General features: G+C 43.1%; 1 protein-coding gene and 1 non-coding gene across 2 annotated transcripts in view; one reads left to right on the top strand and one right to left on the bottom strand.

Annotated features, from left to right (window-relative positions):
- The window catches only part of DNAH8 (dynein axonemal heavy chain 8), a 594,173-nt gene that overhangs the window by 280,771 nt on the left and 295,123 nt on the right, over positions 1-18,279 (bottom strand). The window contains exons 34-35 of the mRNA XM_045010583.1: positions 17,170-17,270; positions 7,796-7,933 (exon numbers count right to left, since the gene is read on the bottom strand). Of these exons, the coding sequence (XP_044866518.1) occupies positions 7,796-7,933; positions 17,170-17,270 (239 nt within the window). The remainder of the gene's footprint in view (positions 1-7,795; positions 7,934-17,169; positions 17,271-18,279) is intronic.
- On the top strand, positions 7,478-7,579 carry LOC123367719. The gene has a single exon (XR_006578605.1). It is a non-coding gene; the product is annotated as a U6 spliceosomal RNA (small nuclear RNA).

The following is an 18,279-nucleotide window of genomic DNA, read 5'->3' as shown; positions in this document are numbered from 1 at the left end:
AAGTGGTTTAATCCTTAATTTTGCATAAGGCAAGACATATGTGGATGATGCCATCCACTTATTAATAATAGAAAGAACTTTACTTTCTGAGATGAACTTTGAAGTAGAGATTAAATGGTTCATTTTATTTTCAGGAATTTTTCCTCCCAAAGGTAAGCCCTTTTTGGAATCGGCCTGAGCAACTATGAATAGAACATTCTGTGATGGGGTCAACAAGGATTTCTTCTCTTTTATTAAGAAACCCAAACTTTGGAACACAGAGCATGTGAATTATGTGACCTTTTTTGGCTTCTCCTCTAAAGCTGCTTTTAGGAGCCAATCATCTAAATACAGAAACACAAAAATCCATTGTCTTCTGAGAAAAGCTGCCACTACAGATAAACATTTTGTAAAGACTAAGGATGCTGAGGAAAAGCCAAAGGCCTGTATTGCAAATGGTCCTGCCCTATGGCAAAACAAAGGTGTGTGAGACTGAGAGGAGTAAACCAATTTAGACTGGATATGAAGGAATAATAGAACTTAGAGCTAACATTCTGAAGTGAATCCTTTGCACTTATTTATATTAGATCTGATGAAGACCTCTATCTTTCTTTGGAATTAGGAAATAGTGGGAGTAAAACCCCAGATTCCTGAGATTTACTGGAATCTCCTATATTGATCCCACCATTAGTATATAGTTGATTTCAGTTCTTAACACCAACTTGTAAGAAGTTGTCTCTGAAGAGGGATGGAGAGGGCAGTTGGTTTGGGGAGAGGGTGTCTAACTGGATAATATACCATTTTTGTAGTGTCCAGAACCTATTTGTCAGTGGTGATCTTTAGCTATTCGGTGTAACATTGGCCTAAATGGTCTCCAAATGCAAGGGAAACAGACTCCAAGGTTGGTTTGCTACTTTCAAACATCATGTCAAACCTGCAGACTAACTGCTAGTAAGAAGAAGTGGTGGACAAATTCTTTTGCTTCATCTTGGATCTAAATGGGCATCTGTCATATGACTGAAAAGTAGAGGGTTGTTGTTGCTAGTAGCACTGTCTACCCTTGAAATAGGATGATGATGACATAGAAGAATAAGGTTGGTAATTCTGTCTTTGGTATCTGAAAAGAGGTGCAGGAAATCTTCTCTTAAAGGGTGACCTTAGACTTCGTTTCCAGGGAAGAGAAAAGGAAGGTAGCCAGGCATGTCTTCTGAGAGTTATTGTTATTGCTACCAATTTTGAAGATGTGTACGAGACATCAAAGGATGCCCTCAGTTTAGCAACATAATCTCTCTCTTTAATGAGGCCATTAGCCATTCTGGAGTGGTCATCAGAGGGGTTGTGGTGAACAGAGAAATTTTGTCCCACAGGTGAAACTGGATCGAGTTATAATGGGTTATTAGTTAGAGAAGCTGATGAGAATAGCTTCCCTCTCAAAGAATCCAGTCTTTTCCCTTCTCTGTCACTGACAGTAGAATGTAAATTATCCTAATCTTGACATTTGCGTTGTCGAAGCCTCTACCTGAGAATTAGGTGGAGAATGTACATGAAAGAAAGAAAACCCTTCATAGAATCATAGAAGATTAGAGTCGGAAGAGACCTCAGGCGGTCATCTATTCCAACCCCCTGCTCAAAGCAGGACCAACCCCAACTAAATCATCCCAGCCAGGGCTTTGTCAAGCCAGGCCTTAAAAACCTCTAAAGATGGAGATTCCACCACCTCCCTAGGTAACCCATTCCAGTGCTTCAGCACCCTCCTAGTGAAATACTTTTTCCTAATATCCAACCTAGACCTCCCCAACTGCAACTTGAGACCACTGCTCTTTGTTCTGTCAGCTGCCACCACTGAGAACAGCCTAGCTCCATCCTCTTTGGAACCCCGTCTTCAGGTAGTTGAAGGCTGTGTGACAAAGTTCCTCCTCTACCTTGGTGGGTCCTGCACTTATTGGTGGATTTGCTCACCTCAGAGATTCGTGGCAGCCCTCAGTTTGGCCACTTTCATGGCTCAAATCTGCTGTTTTACTCAGATAACCTCATCATCAACTAGCGTGGGGAAAAGAAAGGAGAACAATCCCCACAGTCTCTGCTGATCCACCGTGTGGGTCAGGGAACAGCCCAGAGACCTTCCCCTCTGGTGGAACCCACAGTCCAGGTCAACTCCTCCTGTATCTGATCAGGAGTTGGGAGGTTTGGGGGGAACCTGGGTCCACCCTCTACTCCAGGTTCCAGCCCAGGGCTCTGTGGACTGTAGCTGTCTAGAGTGCCTCCTGGAACAGCTGCGCGGCAGCTACAACTCCCTGGGCTACTTCCCCATGGCCTCCTCCCAACATCTTCTTTATCCTCACCACAGGACCCTTCTCCTGGTGTCTGATAATGCTTGTACTCCTCAGTCCTCCAGAAGTATGCCTTCTTACTCTCAGCTCCTAGTGCCTCTTGCTCCCAGCTCCTCGCATGCACACCCCAAACTGAAGTGACGTCCTTTTTAAACTCAGGTGCTCTGATCAGCCAGCCTGTCCTAATTGATTCTAGCAGTTTCTTCTTAACTGGCTCCAGGTGTCCTAATTAGCCTGCCTGCCTTAACTGGTTCCAGCAAGTTCCTGCTTGTTCTGGAACTGCCCCTGTTATCTTACCCAAGGAAAAGGGATCTATTTAATCTGGGACTAATATATCTGCCTTCTAACACTCTCCTGTAGCCATCTCGCCTGACCCTGTCACAGCTGCTATCAAATCCCCCCTCACTCTTCTCTTCCGCAGACTAAATAAGCCCAGTTCCCTCAGCCTATCCTCAGAAGTCACGTGCCTCAGCCCCCCTAATCATTTTTGTTGCCCTCTGCTGGACTCTCTCCAATTTGTTAACATCCTTTCTGTAGTGGGGGGCCCAAAACTGGACGCAATACTCCACATGTGGCCTCATCAGTTCCAAATAGAGGAGAATAATCACTTCCATCGATCTGCTGGCAATGCTCCTACTAATGCCATTAGCCTTCTTGGCAACAAGGACACACTGTTGACTCATATCCAGCTGTAATCCCCAGGTCCTTTTCTGAAGAACTGCGGCTTACCAAGTCGGTCCCCGGCCTGGTGCAGTGCATGGGAGTCTTCTGTCCTAAGTGCAGGACTCTGCACTTGTCCTTGTCCTCATCAGATTTCTTTTGGCCCAATCCTCCAATTTGTCTAGGTCACTCTGGACGCTATCCCTATCCTCCACTGTATCTAACTCTCCCCCCATCTTAGTGGCATACGCAAACTTGCTGAGGGTGCAATCCATCCCATTATCCAGATCATTAATAAAGATGTTGAACAAAACCAGCCCCAGGATCAACCCCTGGGGCACTCTGCTTGATACCGGCTGCCAACTAGACATTGAGCCGTTGATCACTACCCATCGAGCCTGATGATCTAGCCAGCTTTCTACCCACCTTATAGTCCATTCATTCAATCCATATTTTTTTAACTTGCTGGCAAGAATACTGTGGGAGACTGTATCCAAAGCTTTGCTAAACTCAAGATATACCACATCCACCACTTTCCCCATATCCATAGAGCCAGTTATCTCATCATAGAAGGCAATCAGGTTGGTCTTGGTGAATCCATGTTGACTGTTCCTGATCACCTTCCTCTCCTCCAAGTGCTTCAAAATGGATTCCTGGAGGACCTGTTCCATGATTTTTCCAGGGACTGAGGTGAGACTGACCAGTCTGTAGTTCCCCGGATTCTCCTTCTTCCCTTTTTAAAATATGGAAACTATATTTGCCTTTTTCCAATTTCTGGGACCTCCCCCAGTCGCCACGAGTTTTCAGAGATAATGGCCAATGACTCTGCAATCACATCAGCCAACTCCTTCAGCACCCTCGGCTGCATTAGATCCAGACCTATGAACTTGTGCATGTTCAGCTTTTCTAAATAGTCTTTAACCTGTTCTTTCATCACTGAGGGCTGCTCACCTCCTCCCCATACTGTGCTACCCAGTGCAGCAGTCTGGGAGCTGACCTTGTCTGTGAAGACAGGCAAAAAAAGCATTGAGTACTTCAACTTTTTCCACATCATCTGTCACTAGGTTGCCTCACCCATTCAGTAAGGTCCCACACTTTCCCTGACCACCTTCTTGTTGCTAACATATCTGTAGAAACCCTTCTTGTTACCCTTCACATCCCTTGCTAGCTGCAACTCCAATTTTGCTTTGTCCTTCCTGATTATGGCATGCTTGAGCAATATTTTTTTTCTCCTCCCTAGTCATCTGTCCAAGTTTCCACTTCTTGTAAGCTTCCTTTTTGTGTTTAAGCTCACTGAAGATTTCTTTTTTAAGCCAAGCTGGTTGCCTGCCATATTTGCTATTCTTTCTGCACATCGGGATGGTTTGTTCCTGCGCCCTCAATAAGGCTTCTTTAAAATACAGCTAGCTCTCCTGGACTCCTTTCCCCTTCATATTAGTCTCCCAGGAGATCCTGCCCATTAGTTCCCTGAGGGAGTCAAAGTCTGCTTTTCTGGAGTCCAGGGTCTGTATTCTGCTGCTCTCCCTTCTTCCTTTTGTCAGGACCCTAACCTTAACCTCTCATAGTCACTGGTGCCCAGGTTGCTACCCACTTCTACTTCCCCTAACAATTCTTCTCTGTTGGTGAGCAGCAGCTCAAGGGGAGTACGACCCCTAGTTGGTTCCCCCAGCACTTGCACCTGGAAGTTATGACCAACACTCTCCAAAGACGTCCTGGATTGTCTGTTTACTGCTGTATTGTTTTCCTTTCCTGGTCCCTTCTTACGGAATCTAGTAAAGCTTATCCATCTTTCTTGCAATAGGCTGTCAAGAAGATGGGGTATTCCATTTTGATTTCCTGATTGCCATAAACCATTCAAAAGGGGCAGAGAAACCTTGTTTGAAGAAGTATTTTCAAGTATGTCAAAAACAGGATGCAAAGTTTCCTCCAATGAAACCGAAGGCAATTTCAACATAGAAACCATTCTGCTGACTAATTCTTGGAATTGAATGGCATCCTCAGATGGTGAAGCAGCTTAGGCTATTCAAATGTTTTTGTCTGGAGAGGATATGCCCATAAGGTCTTGGTTGTGCAAAATATTTGTCTGTACAGGAACCTCAACTTCCTCATCATATAAAACATCTTGAATTAGAGTAAGGGACTTCTCTCTCATTATCAGATCCATTAATGTAGGATCTAAACATCTCAGATCTGAATATTCCTTCAAGTCTGGGAGTTTTGAATCTGTGTAACTTAGATCTGAATGCTGTGGACCCGCAAAAACATCTCCAGTTTGATGATGAACCAGAGACATGACTTTGGAAGAAGGTTGGTATGGAAGGCCCGGAGCTGATCAATAAGGCCAAGGAATCCAGGAAGGCACTTGCCAGTCCTGCCAATTTGCCCAGTCCAGTATTATGTGAGAGTCAGGGGGTACACATGCTTGTAATAGTCTGTGTCTAACAAAGATCCTGTCATTGGATAAAGTTACAGAAATTCATAGAATATCAGGGTAGGAAGGGACCTCAGGAGGTCATCTAGTCCAACCCCCTGCTCAAAGCAGGACCAATTCCCAGACAGATTTTTGCTCTAGATCCCTAAATGGCCCCCTCAAGGATTGAACTCACAACCCTGGGTTTAGCAGGCCAATGCTGATCTTCCTCTGAATGTGGATCTGAGCCTGTTCTTAACATTGTATTCTTAATATTGATACAGGAGATAACGTTCTTCTAGGAGAGCCAGAAGGTGTCCTGGGAGGTGGAGGCATCATTACCAAGGGGTCATCTAACTTCCTCTTCTTGTAAGAAAGAGAGCGTGGAGACCGATCATTATCCAAGTCTTTCTTTGCTGTAGAAATATCAACTGGACCCGAGGAGTACTGTTCTTCAGACACCTGTATGGACCCTACATTACATGCTATCAAGTGCTGGTATAACAACTATTAATAGAAGCCTGCACCGTTCAACTGCACCAGTCGGTGCATATCCAAAGAGTGGGAATATGCAGAGGACACATGAAGAAGAAAACCCATTTCTTCACCTTACCCCTGAAGATCATAAGAATCCTGATTCATCATGGGAGGAAAAGGGCTTTGTAGGAGCCCTGCTTTTTCCTTAGGGAACTAAGTACCCACTTCAATACCGGGGTGGGATAGAGATATGACTTTGAATCCTTTCAGGAGGTTTTCTACTCCAGCCCAGTTCTGATGCTGGACTTACTCTCTGGTTAGACAGATAACATCCTTCTCATTCCTCTTCCCAAAATGTTCAGAACATCCACGCTTTTCTGTATTGGAGTCACAGCTCCTGGGAGAAGGTGATGTCCTGAGATATCCGTTCAACTCTGAGACTTGTGCCCTGGCTATGCAAGGTTTGGCTAGCTGTGAACAGGCAGGCTATAATTTGCCCTCTGTAGTGCCAGTACATGCTGCCTCACATAAGGAACACCACTTAGATTTAGCCCAATGTTTGTGGGAGAGCAGGGTGGGCAGAGGAATCCCAGAAGGGAGGCACAGCAGTGACAGATCCAGGTGACAGAAACCACCACACTATCAAATACCCAATCCAAGGAAGAAGGAGAATATGGAAGAAAGATTATAAATTATTGCTGCAGAACAACAAATACAAATTAAAGTTATAAAACAAAGTGCACAGGAGAAACTGAACCACCAATTTATTATGCCACCAGAGACTGTATATCTGGTAGCCTGAGCTGAAGGATAAGGCATAGTCCTGGAGCCTCCAGCAACAACTTTGGATTGCCTCCAAATTCCACGGGGGTGAGGGGGGCATTAAGGTTATTAGTGATGAATGAGGAAAGAAGCTATGCTGAACAAAAAAAACTACTCTGTCCCATAAACCTAGTCCCAGCCTCCATGCTATATTTCCTCACATAATACTAAAGCTAATTTCTAAAGCATTAAACATAAAATAAATTTAAAAAATTAGAAAACTTTTTTGTGAGCAAACTATGACTTAATCATCATTAGACTTCAAAGTATCAAAATATTTTTAATTTTTCAAGAATACTGCAATAGTACACCCACTAATTATATAACAGGAACACCTATTGTAAAAGGTGTTCATATCTCAAGTTATTTTAGGTTACTATATATTTTAAGAATAGTATATAATGTTTCAAGAGAGTTCCAAATTTTAATCTTATAGTCAATACTATAAACCAGTGAGCTAGTTCAGTAGTCCAGGTAGGATCAATGTCACACCAGAGTCTATTGTGGGTCCTTGTCTCTGGGCACAGTTTATTGATTAAACAGAAAACTTGGGCAAAATACCCAAATATATAGTTCATCCAACATTGTTTACTGTTCCAAGCGGCTTTTCCCTCATCTCTCTCAGTCCCTCCCCATCCTTTCCCTGACCCAGGGATTTCTGCAGCAGCTTTTCTACTCCCTACAGTTCACTCTCTAAGTCATCTGTCTGAGAATCACCTAAAAACTTGGTTCTTTCCCCTACAGTTTTCCAGCACTAAGCTCCTGCTGGCCTTTATAAAGAACAGGTAATCTTCAGGTTGTGACCTGAAGCACATATACTAAAATTGGAACGATACAGAGAAGATTAGCATGGCCCCTGCGCAAGGATGACACGCAAATTCGTGTGACCTGAACCTAGGCCCACAACCTCAGCCAGGAGTCACCTTATTAGTAACAGTTGGGGCTAGGACTCATATCCCCTCAAAGGAGCCAGTCACCCTGTGCCAAACACCATTAACAAATTTCCTCAAATTTATATATATCAAGATGCTTTAAAGATACTAAGTTATTTGTAACACAGTTATCATTATTTATATTCAAATTTAACCTGTTAAAAAGTTCATATTAGGAAAAATACCTGTTTTGAAAGTCCAAAAGTTCAGCATTAATTTTTTCAATGTCTACATCTGTCCAAAGTATCTCATAATACCCACTGATATTGTTCATTACAGTATCATATAATCCATATAATTTCTGAAGCAATCCTAGCTCCTTCCTACAAGATAAAAAACATATCAACCATTAGAATCAGCTACTGAAAGATGGTGTAATAATTTCTGCTAATTTATTATGAGTACAGAAGAATAACTAAAATCTTTTTAGAATGCAAGCCTTTGGGGATAGAAAGCTGTGCCTTCTATATACTCTAGCAAAGAGGACAATGACAGCAATCAAGTAATAAAACAATGAGAAGTACTAATCCGAATAGCCCAATAATCAAGTTGTTTGATATTAATAACAATATTGCAAAAGTTTCAGGTAGACTAATTAGGGGCTTGTCTACGGGGGAGATGTTGGGGGTTAAATTAGATTGATTTGATGCATTAGTTCACATGCAACAGGCAAGCCGCACTAATAGCATGCACACAAGTCAGCTGTGCCCTCTTTCAATTGTATCATTGTGTTCACATGGTAGCAGCTTGCTGTGTACTAAACACATAGCATTCTCTGAGGATATCCTATGGTCCTTTGCTTTGCTGCTCAGCAGTGTGCATTCTGGGATTTTTCTCGCTATGCATTGTGGGATGAATAGCAGAAGCCCAGCGGGGTAAAATCACATGCTTCCTTTCTGGGTAGACGAACACCATTTTCAAATTGCTGTTGGTCAGTATGGACCTAACAATGCTCCACAACACTGTGCTGGCGACTACAAATATGCAAAAGCTACTTTGGCTGTATTTCAGCTTTTGAAGCTCAATAACTTTGATTTTGGACTTTGCCCAGTACACCACCATGCAGATGATGTGGCAGCAACAGAAGCTTGAATTTCAGCAGCAGCAGCAGCAGAGGAAGTCAAAAGACGATGAGGAAGAAGAGATAACGCTGAGCAACTTCTACTCCAAGATATGTGGAGATATGTGCTGAACTAGTACCAGAACTGCAGCAGCACTGTACCAACATGAGATGTCCCTTACCTGTAGAAGAGTGGGTTGCTACTGCCATATAGAAGTTTGCCATCCCTGAATGCTACCAGTCTGCAGCCAACCAAATAGGTATAGGACGGTGAACTGTTGAGGCCATTGTCACAAAAGCGTGTGATGCAATACATAAGGTACCATTGCACTGGTTTACAAACCATGGTAATGATCAAGAGATTATTGATGACTTTGCCTGCATGGGGTTCTCAAACTGTAGTAAGGCAACTGATGGCCTTACATGTGCCTATTATTTGCCACACACACACACCAAGGCTCAGAATTAATAAACAGAAAGGTATGGGTATTTCTCCATGGTGTTCCAAGGGCTGGTTGACCACCATAGCAGGTTTACAAACATAATTTCAAGATGGTCTGGAAGGATGCATGTCGCTAGGATTTTTTGAAACTCAGTACTGTTTAAATTAATGGAGAAAGGACAATTTTCTCCCTGTGGACATTAATGGTGTGACGATTTCTCTGGTTACCCCGGAAGACCCAGCACATCCTCTGCTGACCTGGTTAATGAAGCTATTGGAAGGCCACTTGTGTAATGGAATGATAAGCTGTATTATACTGTTCGGTCACTAGGTGCCATTGTGGCACCATATCTTATTTGAACCATACAGGCAGAACATTAAAGGCTCTTGTACTGAATGTATCTGGTGCGTATCTTGTTCAGAAGACAGTTCTGTAGTCAGTCTATATCTGGTACAGAAGCATGACATGGTGTCAGAAGTAAACAAATGCCAGAGGAGAACAGAAAAAGAGGAAAAAAGCAACAAAGATTGCAAACAGAAGGGAAAAAAAGCAAAAAAGGTGTCCACTAAGGTATGCTGTACACCCAGCAGGTAGGCTACTGATAGAATGATGCTGTGCCGAATACATCAATTCCACAGTTTCACTGCCTCTGCAGAAAGGGATGGTGATCTCGCTCCTCCCTGGTGGTTTATGTAGAACATTCATGCTATGTTGTCTGTCATAACCTTTATATGTTCACCATTGATCAATGGTAGGAAATGTGCACAAGCATTCCTGACCAGTCTGAGCTCCAACAGGTTGATACGGAGCATTGATTCTATGGGGGGCCGAATTGTGTGATTGTCTAGATGAGCTCCCAAGCCCAGTAAAGATGTTTCTGTTGTCAGTTTCAATGTTGGAGGTGGCTGTGTGAAGGGGAACCCTGTGCAGACATTCTGAGGATCTTTCCACCACTCGGAGAGAGACTTTGACTGTCGACAGTAATTTGTTTATTCAATGTGTCTCTGTTTGGTGCGAATACCGTTTTGAGCCATGCCTGAAAGCAATGCATGTGAAGTGTTGTATGACTTATAACAAAGGTGCCTGCCGCCATGTGCCCAAGTAGTTGGAGGCAATTTCTGGCCGAGATCTGAGGGCTGGTCTGAATGTTGTCTATTAAGACAGTTAGGGTATTGAACCTGTGTAGTGGGAGGAAGGCTTTGACCCTCACTACATCAAGATAGGCTCCTATGAATTCCAGATGGTGTCCAGGAGTCAAAGTCAATTTTTGAGTGTTCAGCTGTAGTCCCCATTGTTTGAATACATCTGTAGTCTTTTGCGTGGCCACTAGGGTGTCATCAAAGGCTCATGCCTTGAGTAGGTAGTCATCTAGATACAGGTACACCATGTTTCTTGATTTGTGAAGGTAGGCCACTACCACAGATAGGACCTTCAAGAACACGCTGGGTGCAGATGACAGGCTGAATGGAAGTACCCTGTATTGAAAATGGTCTTGACCAAAAGTGAACCTGAGGATCCTTCTGTAGGATGGCTGAATCACAATGTGAAAATGAGAATCTTCGTAGGTCAAGGACTGAGAAGCAGTCTCCCTTGTCTAGAGATGGAATTATTGCTGCTAATGTAACCATCTTGAATCTTTGTGCCTTTCCATATTTGTTTAGTGCTCTCAGATTGAGAATGGGTCTCCATCTTCTATTTTTTTCCAATATTGGGAAGTATTTGGAATAGAAACCCTTCCCTCTGTGTTCATTTGGAACTGGTTCTATAGCACTGAGGTTTAGGAGATGATTTATTTCCCGACTTAACAGGCTCTCATGAGGAGAGTCCCTGAAGAGGGCAGGGAGGGAGGATGGGTAGGAGGGAGGGAGGGAGTTAAAATGGACTGAATGACCATTGGAGATGATCTCCAGTACCCAGTTGTCTGATGTTATATTTTCCCAGTTTTGTTGAAAAAGGACAAGGCAGTGTCCAAAGGGTTGTAGATGGTTCGAGTTTTGCAGCAATTGATGATGGCAATGGTTGCTTGGGGCCTCAACCAATGTATCAAAATTGATGTTTCGACATTGAGGGCTGCACAGTTGAAGTTTGGGGAGCCGTAGGCTTTCATTTCTGCACCTGTTGTCTCTTCTGCTGGGGTTTGTATTGTCTCTGAGATGGAGGAAACTGGTCTGGTCGGGATCTTTGTGATGTCTGTGACTTACTGTACTGTCTTTTTTGCGCTGGTGTGTAGCTCCCCAAAGAGCATAATGTGGCTCTTCAGTCCTTCAGCGTGCATAGTGAGGCATCTGTCTTTTCTGCAAAGAGTTTGGATTCTTTGAATAGAAGGTCCTCCATGGCCATTTAGACTTCTCTTGGGAGAATGGAAAGGTGAAGCCAGGAAGCTCTCTTCATCACTACTGCCACTGATATGGAGCAGGCAGCTGTGTCTCCAGTGTCTAATGCAGTCTGTATTGCTGTCCTTGCCAGAAACTGGCTCTTGGCAATGATGGCTTGGAACTGTTCTCTTTGATCATTTGGGAGATGTTTAATAAAGGCATTAAGTTTTCCATAATTGATATAATATTTCACCATAAGGGCCTGATAATTAGCAATCTGAAATTGTAAGGTTGCTGATGAATATGACTTCCTGCCAAATAAGGCGAGTCATTACCAGTCCTTGTCGTAGCATGTTGATTTAGCATGGTGCTATTTGCCACGTGTGTTTACAGTGTATACAAGAAGGGAATTTGGGGATGGTTGGGAAAATAAAAAGTCCACAGTCATAGAGGGTACATAATATTTTTGTCTGCCCTTTTGCATGTGGGAGTTATCATGGCCAATGTTTGCCAGATGACCGTGGCTGGGTCTAGTCGGGCCTTGTGGATCAGGAATGCAATACGTGCTGGTGAGGATGTATGGAGGATGTCCAACAGCTTGTTTTGCTACTCTTTTATTTCTTCAAGGGGGGTCTGAAGTGTGTCTATCACTCTCCTAGCAAGGTCAAAAAATTGCTCAATGTCACGTGCCGTAGATGGTGGAAGAGGCATCATGGCTTCACCTGGAGTGGATGATGAAATGTTTATTGCTGGAGTAATTTCTTGATCCAGCCTTGCGTCCAGCTTCTCAAAGGTCTCCTCTTGGGGATCAGGGAGTCTAGAAATGGAAGCTGAGGGAGATCATCTTCCTCTATCCCTATGGGAGACACTCAAGGTCTTGGAGGTCTGGTGTCTATAGGCTGCCCATGGCTCCCAGTACAGCCACTGGGATGGTGTGAAGGGTATGGCTGATGGTACCCAAAAATATCCATACCAAGTGGGTGGCCTTGTCAGTCCTGTCATGGTTCTAGGTGACTGGTCCCTTGACATTGCCCTGGGAAACTTTGCACTTAGACCAAAGTTAAGTTATCATTGTCCTCTTCATTTTCACTTGATAGAGGTCGAGCAGATAAAGAGGCTGGTGGTGAGTGTCCTAGTATCATAGAGAATTCCAGAGACCGAGATGTGGTCAGTACCGCACCATACCACCAGTACTGAGCAGCAGGGATTCCAGTTTCTCTGAAACCAAGAGGTCCTTGGAAAAATGAAATTCCTGTGGTACTGCCGTGGTAATTGGTACTGACAAAGTTTGCCTAGAAAGGCCAATGAATATCAAGGAGTCAGTGGTAGCTGTAGTTTTTTGTCTGATGATCAGCCAGAAGAGGTCTCTCTGATTGAAGTGCTCAGTACTGCAGCTTTCCTTGTCTCCAGAGGTGCCGTTTAGAAGAGGTATTCTGGTCTCTACCACTTCTCTTGTCAGATGGCACTGATGCTACTTAGCTTTGCCCCTCTGTTTTTTAAGCTTAGTGCTGGTACTTGAGGAGCCTAATGTCTCATGGGTACTGCGCTGCAGCTCTGTCGGTACCAAGGTCACTGATTTTGCCAGGGATCTCTTTCTCCTGGTCAATTCTTCAGTCTGAGAAACTGTAGCCCTCTTTTCTGAGCTTTTGTGAGAGGAATCAGTAGATTTCCTCTTTGATGCCACCAGAGTTTGATGTCCTATGGATGTTGATGGTTGCATCAGGGATTGTTGCTCTGGGGAAGTCCCAGGACTAGGGTCAGCGGCTGGTCTCAGAGAACTCTCCGTCATCAGGAGCCTCAGCTTCAATTCACAGCTCTTTCTTGTCCTTCCCTTCAATTTTTGACAGAAGGTACACTTCTCTGGTATATGAGCCTCTTCTAAGTATACATTTTGTAAATGATAGGAATGTAGAAACTTTAAGGAGGAGATGTAATAGAATGCTAAACTGTACTATACTGTTCAGCCACTAGGTGATGCTGTACATAAAAACCAGTTACTTACCTTTGTAACTATTATTCTTCGAGATGGTTGCTCATGTCCATTCCATTCTAGGTGTGTGTGCACTCACATGCGTGGCCGCCAGAGATTTTTGCCTTAGTGGTACCCATAGGGCCAGCTGTGGTGCCCCCCAGAGTGCCACACTCAAGCTGTGGTATATCAGGCACCGCTGGCCAATGCCCTCTCAGTTTCTTCTTGCTGACAACTCCGAGAGAGGGGCAGGAGGGCGGGTAATGGAATGGACATGGGCAACACATCTCGAAGAACAACAGTTATAAAAGGTAGATAACCGTTTTTTCTTCTTTGAAGTGCTTGCTCATGTCAATTCCATTCTAGGTGACTCGCAAGCAGTATCAATGGAGGTGGCCTCAGAGTTCACCGTCATGGAGCTTGCAGCACTGATCTGCCAAAGCCAGCGTCATCTCGAGCCTGCTGGATCAGTGCGTACTGCAACACAAACGTATGAATGGACGACAAGGTGGCAGCCCGACAAACTCTTGGATCAGTACTTGAGCAAGGAAGGCTGCAGAGGATGCCTGTGCTCTAGCGGTAAGAAGAAACTGAGAGGGCGTGGGCCAGTGGCGCCTGATATACTGCGGCATGAGTTCACCAGGCAGCACAGATGTGGGGAGGGGAAAGGAACATAGGCAGATAGGTCATGGTGCGGGCTTCAAAATGGTCGAGGGCTTTAACATGAGACAGGTCAGTTTTCTGGCATGAGCAGCTTCTATTTTGAAAACGTGTATTGGTGGGGGGAGGAAAATGTATGGGGCAAAGGAGGGAGTTGAGGGGGCTGGAGACTCATAAAGGTTCCTAGTTCATATCTGCCTAAAATGACTGTGGCCGTTAGGCATCCAGAACAGAAGGTAGCATGGCAGTATAGCATAATAATAATACATTTTAAAGACAGATAGATACATGACAAGTTTTCCTCAATAGGATTTGTCTCCTCAATTCTGGCCTGTATTTCAGGCCAGGAATTGGCTAGGAATCATGCTCAGTTCCTACATGGCAGGAATCAGGATCGCTTTCTACCTGGCAACAAGGTTCTGAGTCCTGAACACATCTTGGCTTGCTGGGGACAGCTTTTCAGTAGGGTCCTCATGTTCATCCTCCGATGACTCTTGCTGCTCATCCTTGGAGTGGGACAGCAGAGGGGGAGGCAAGTTTCAGTAGTGGTGAGATGCAGCAGTCGGCAACCTTCGGCATGTGACCCATCAGGGTAATCCGCTGGCAGGCTGCGAGACATTTTGTTTACGTTGACTGCCCGCAGGCATGGCCCCTCGCAGCTTCCAGTGGCTGCGGTTCACCATTCCCAGCCAATGGGAGCTGCGGGAAGCGGTGGGCAGCACAAAATATCTCACGGCCCGCCAGCAAATTACCCTGATGGGCTGCGTGCCGGAGGTTGCCGACTTCTGGTGTAATGGATCAAAATTGTGTCCAGCTCCTTCAAAAATGGCTAGATCACATTTCCACTGCTGGACCTTTCCTGGTATCCTTGATTTTAATGTATGTTCTCCTGAGATGTTTGGTCTTTATTCTGCACTGGTAGGTGATCTGGTTCTGGCACCTCACGGACGCCTGCTTAGCAATGTACACAAAATGATCTTTATTCTGGTGCCAGGCCACAAGAGCTTCCTGCATTGATGCTTCTTCCCAGATTGTGAATAAGATCAAGGGTCTCAGTACAGCTCCAAGCAACTGCTCAAGGCATGTTGTAAGGCAATATCAAGCAATGCAGATATTATTTAATTAAGGAGCAAATGGGGACATCCAGTCAACTTGACACCAGAGCAGTGGAGCGCACACAGGTAAATGGACAAGTCAGTGATGGTTGCCCACAAAGCAGTATGGGATAGCAGTTGGAGGACTGCCAAAGTAGTGTGCAGCAGCAATGCATGCACATAAACAATAAACTGAACTAACACAAACTTAGTTCACTTTGAAAGAGGACTCCAGATTTTGATAAATGCAGTTAGTGCATTACAATGAATGGTGTTATGTGCATGAAAGTGTTTTCAAACTATATTAGTTCAACTCAACCCAGTTTAACCCCCCTGTGTAGACAAGCCCTAGGTTACATTTGCTAATTTGGAGGGGAAAAAAGTTATATTAATAAGATCCGTATTGCCCACATATTAGTTTTTATTTGAAGATTTCTTTTAATATTCCCCTCCTGAAATGGTTTAAGAACCTGGAGGAAATGATTAACTGGTTTGTATAGAAAGGCCAGATAAATGAACTTCTGACCAAAAGGCTGTGGAATATGAGAGGCAGGGGGATGTCCAAGACTATCAAATTATAGAATAATGCTTAAATAGGTATAGCAGAAATGGATTTAGCTGGGGACAATGGGTTTGACATGAATTTGCAAGATTATATTAATAGAATTTCTAATTAATTTTGGGCTGCCTTTGTACAGGCATTGTACCATGGACCAGGATGATTGCTGCTTCTATATAGCAGAAGTTGGAGAACCGTTGGAATACTGTATATAGTTCTGGCTGTCTCAATACCAGAAAATTTTCAATAAATTGGATGGAATTCACAGAATATTAACAAAAATTATTAAAAAGCTGGAGGACTGACTTACAAAGAAATATTTATATTTAAATGATATCATACCAAGATATTTATCTAGGTAGAGTAACCTAAATAAAAACAAAATACCTTGCTCTCATATTATTCCAACATAAAGGAATGAGTAAATAGAAGACTATACAATACAATGTTGTACAAATATCATACAGGCAAACACAGAGAGAAATGAGTGAGTTCAATATACTATAATTAGAATTCTATGAAAGCCAACTTTTTAGAACAATTGTATGAATAAGGGTAAGGTTTTAAAGTTTCTGGACCTGATCTTTCGAAGGAGCTATGCTGATTCACACTTACTGAGGATCTGATCCTATGGATTTTGATACAGGGCCAAAGTTAAAGTTGTTTGGGTGTTAAATGATCTATGTATATCTACTGAGTGTTAAGAATAGTGGCAGAATTGGTTGTGTAACTTTAGTTTTCAATTGCTATGGTTTTTAATACTTTGGGGTTTTACAGATATGTTTAATGGTGTATCTTTTCTTAAATTGTGCTATGAAATCCTACCTTCAAGTCAACAAAGATTCTGTGTTGTAATCTCCCTTCGTGGATTGTTTTGTTTTTTTTTAATTTAACCTACAGCTGCAAAAACCTCTGTGAGCCATCCAGAGGAAGCTTGAATACTGTTCTCCACTTTCTGTGACAGGCATGCAAAGTTTTTTCCTGGACTAGATGTAATACTTATATCATTTCCCCAGTCATACCAATTCCCCAAACCCTCAGACTGTCTCCATCTCTGACTCCCCAGCTAGTCCCTGCTGCCTGGCTCCAGACCCTGGTCATTCCTCACTCCCCAACTGAAACACCACTTCCTGGCTCCAGTCAGTACCACGTTAGAGCCCAATTACAGTTTTACTTCCAGCCAGTCCCACTCCATGGACAGAGCACCCAGTCAGCCATGACTCTGCAGCTCCAACTCCATTCTAATTCCAGACCACAGCTGGTCTTCATCTTCCTTTGGATACTTCAGTTCATGCTCCTCCCTCTGCTAAGAGTTGCAAGAACCCTGCTCTTTTATACCACATAAGGTCTGCCAGAAATGATGGGATAAGTACATATACTTTTATACAAATGCCCTTTTTCACTCCAGCATTTCTAAAATACTTAACATGTTCTTGAAGATAGCTCTATTTTCCATTACCTGATTTTATGTAAAACTTCATAGTCTGTGACAGGTAATCCAAACAGCTGTTCACCAGATGAATAAGTGACAAATTTCCTCCAGAGTTCATCAAAATTGGCCTGATCAAATTAAGATTTAAAAATGCAAACAGGATATACATTTGTTAACTAAGAGATCCTCTAATTATCATAAACTGCTGTCCAATTACAAAGCTATCTTAAGTCTGCAGTATGTATACAAAGAAATATCTAGTAACATCTTTTGGTATCCAAAGGACATACATTTGATTTTAAATCCTGTTCAATTTTTACATTCAGTGGGGAGTGTTTTTCTAGTGTCAACAAGGAATGCCACAATAGGGGCAGATTACAATTTAACAGATTTTTAAAAAAAACATTGTCTTGTTTAATATTACAGATGCTCCAGCTAAATAGAGAAAATGTGCACAACAAAGATCTGAAGAAATATTTTATTAAAAAGGATGTGCACTTAAAGCCACATTATATTATACAATGAGGAGAAATTAAACATTGTATTAGCTGGTGTGGACACAACTAGAAAAAAACATTAAATAGAGCCAGAATTATATAACTTGTCAAGCAAAGTGTACTGCCAGAAGATTGGTGAAAAGCAAATATAGAATCAATTTTTAAAAAGGAAGGATGAGTGATTCTAGCAATTACCATTCCATAAGTATGGAGGATTGGAAAATATTTGTATTACTTTTTACTACTAACATATGCCTTTCAGTTTATCTGGGTGATACTACCTTGCCTGAATGCATAGTTAGGTCAAGAGGGGTTGTAGAGAAGGAAAGTAGAAAAGGATAACCAGTAGCCTAGATAAGAAGCATCCCCTCATACACAATAGTTACATTCAGCAAAGAGTCTTGTGGCACCTTATAGACTAACAGACGTTTTGGAGCTCCAAAACGTCTGTTAGTCTATAAGGTGCCAGAAGACTCTTTGCTGCTTTTACAGATCCAGACTAACACGGCTACCCCTCTGATAATAGTTACATTTACAGCCATGAAGAGGGATTTCTCAGCTCCAACCCTGACAATGTGACTGTTTGCCAAGGCTGAGAATCTGAACATCAAAACACTGGTCTATTAAAAGACATGCCCTA

The sequence above is a fragment of the Mauremys mutica genome, chromosome 3 (genome assembly GCF_020497125.1).
Source record: "Mauremys mutica isolate MM-2020 ecotype Southern chromosome 3, ASM2049712v1, whole genome shotgun sequence".
Taxonomy (NCBI): Eukaryota; Metazoa; Chordata; order Testudines; family Geoemydidae; genus Mauremys; species Mauremys mutica.
Note: the sequence above shows the minus strand (reverse complement) of the source record. Positions and strands in the feature narration are given on the sequence as shown.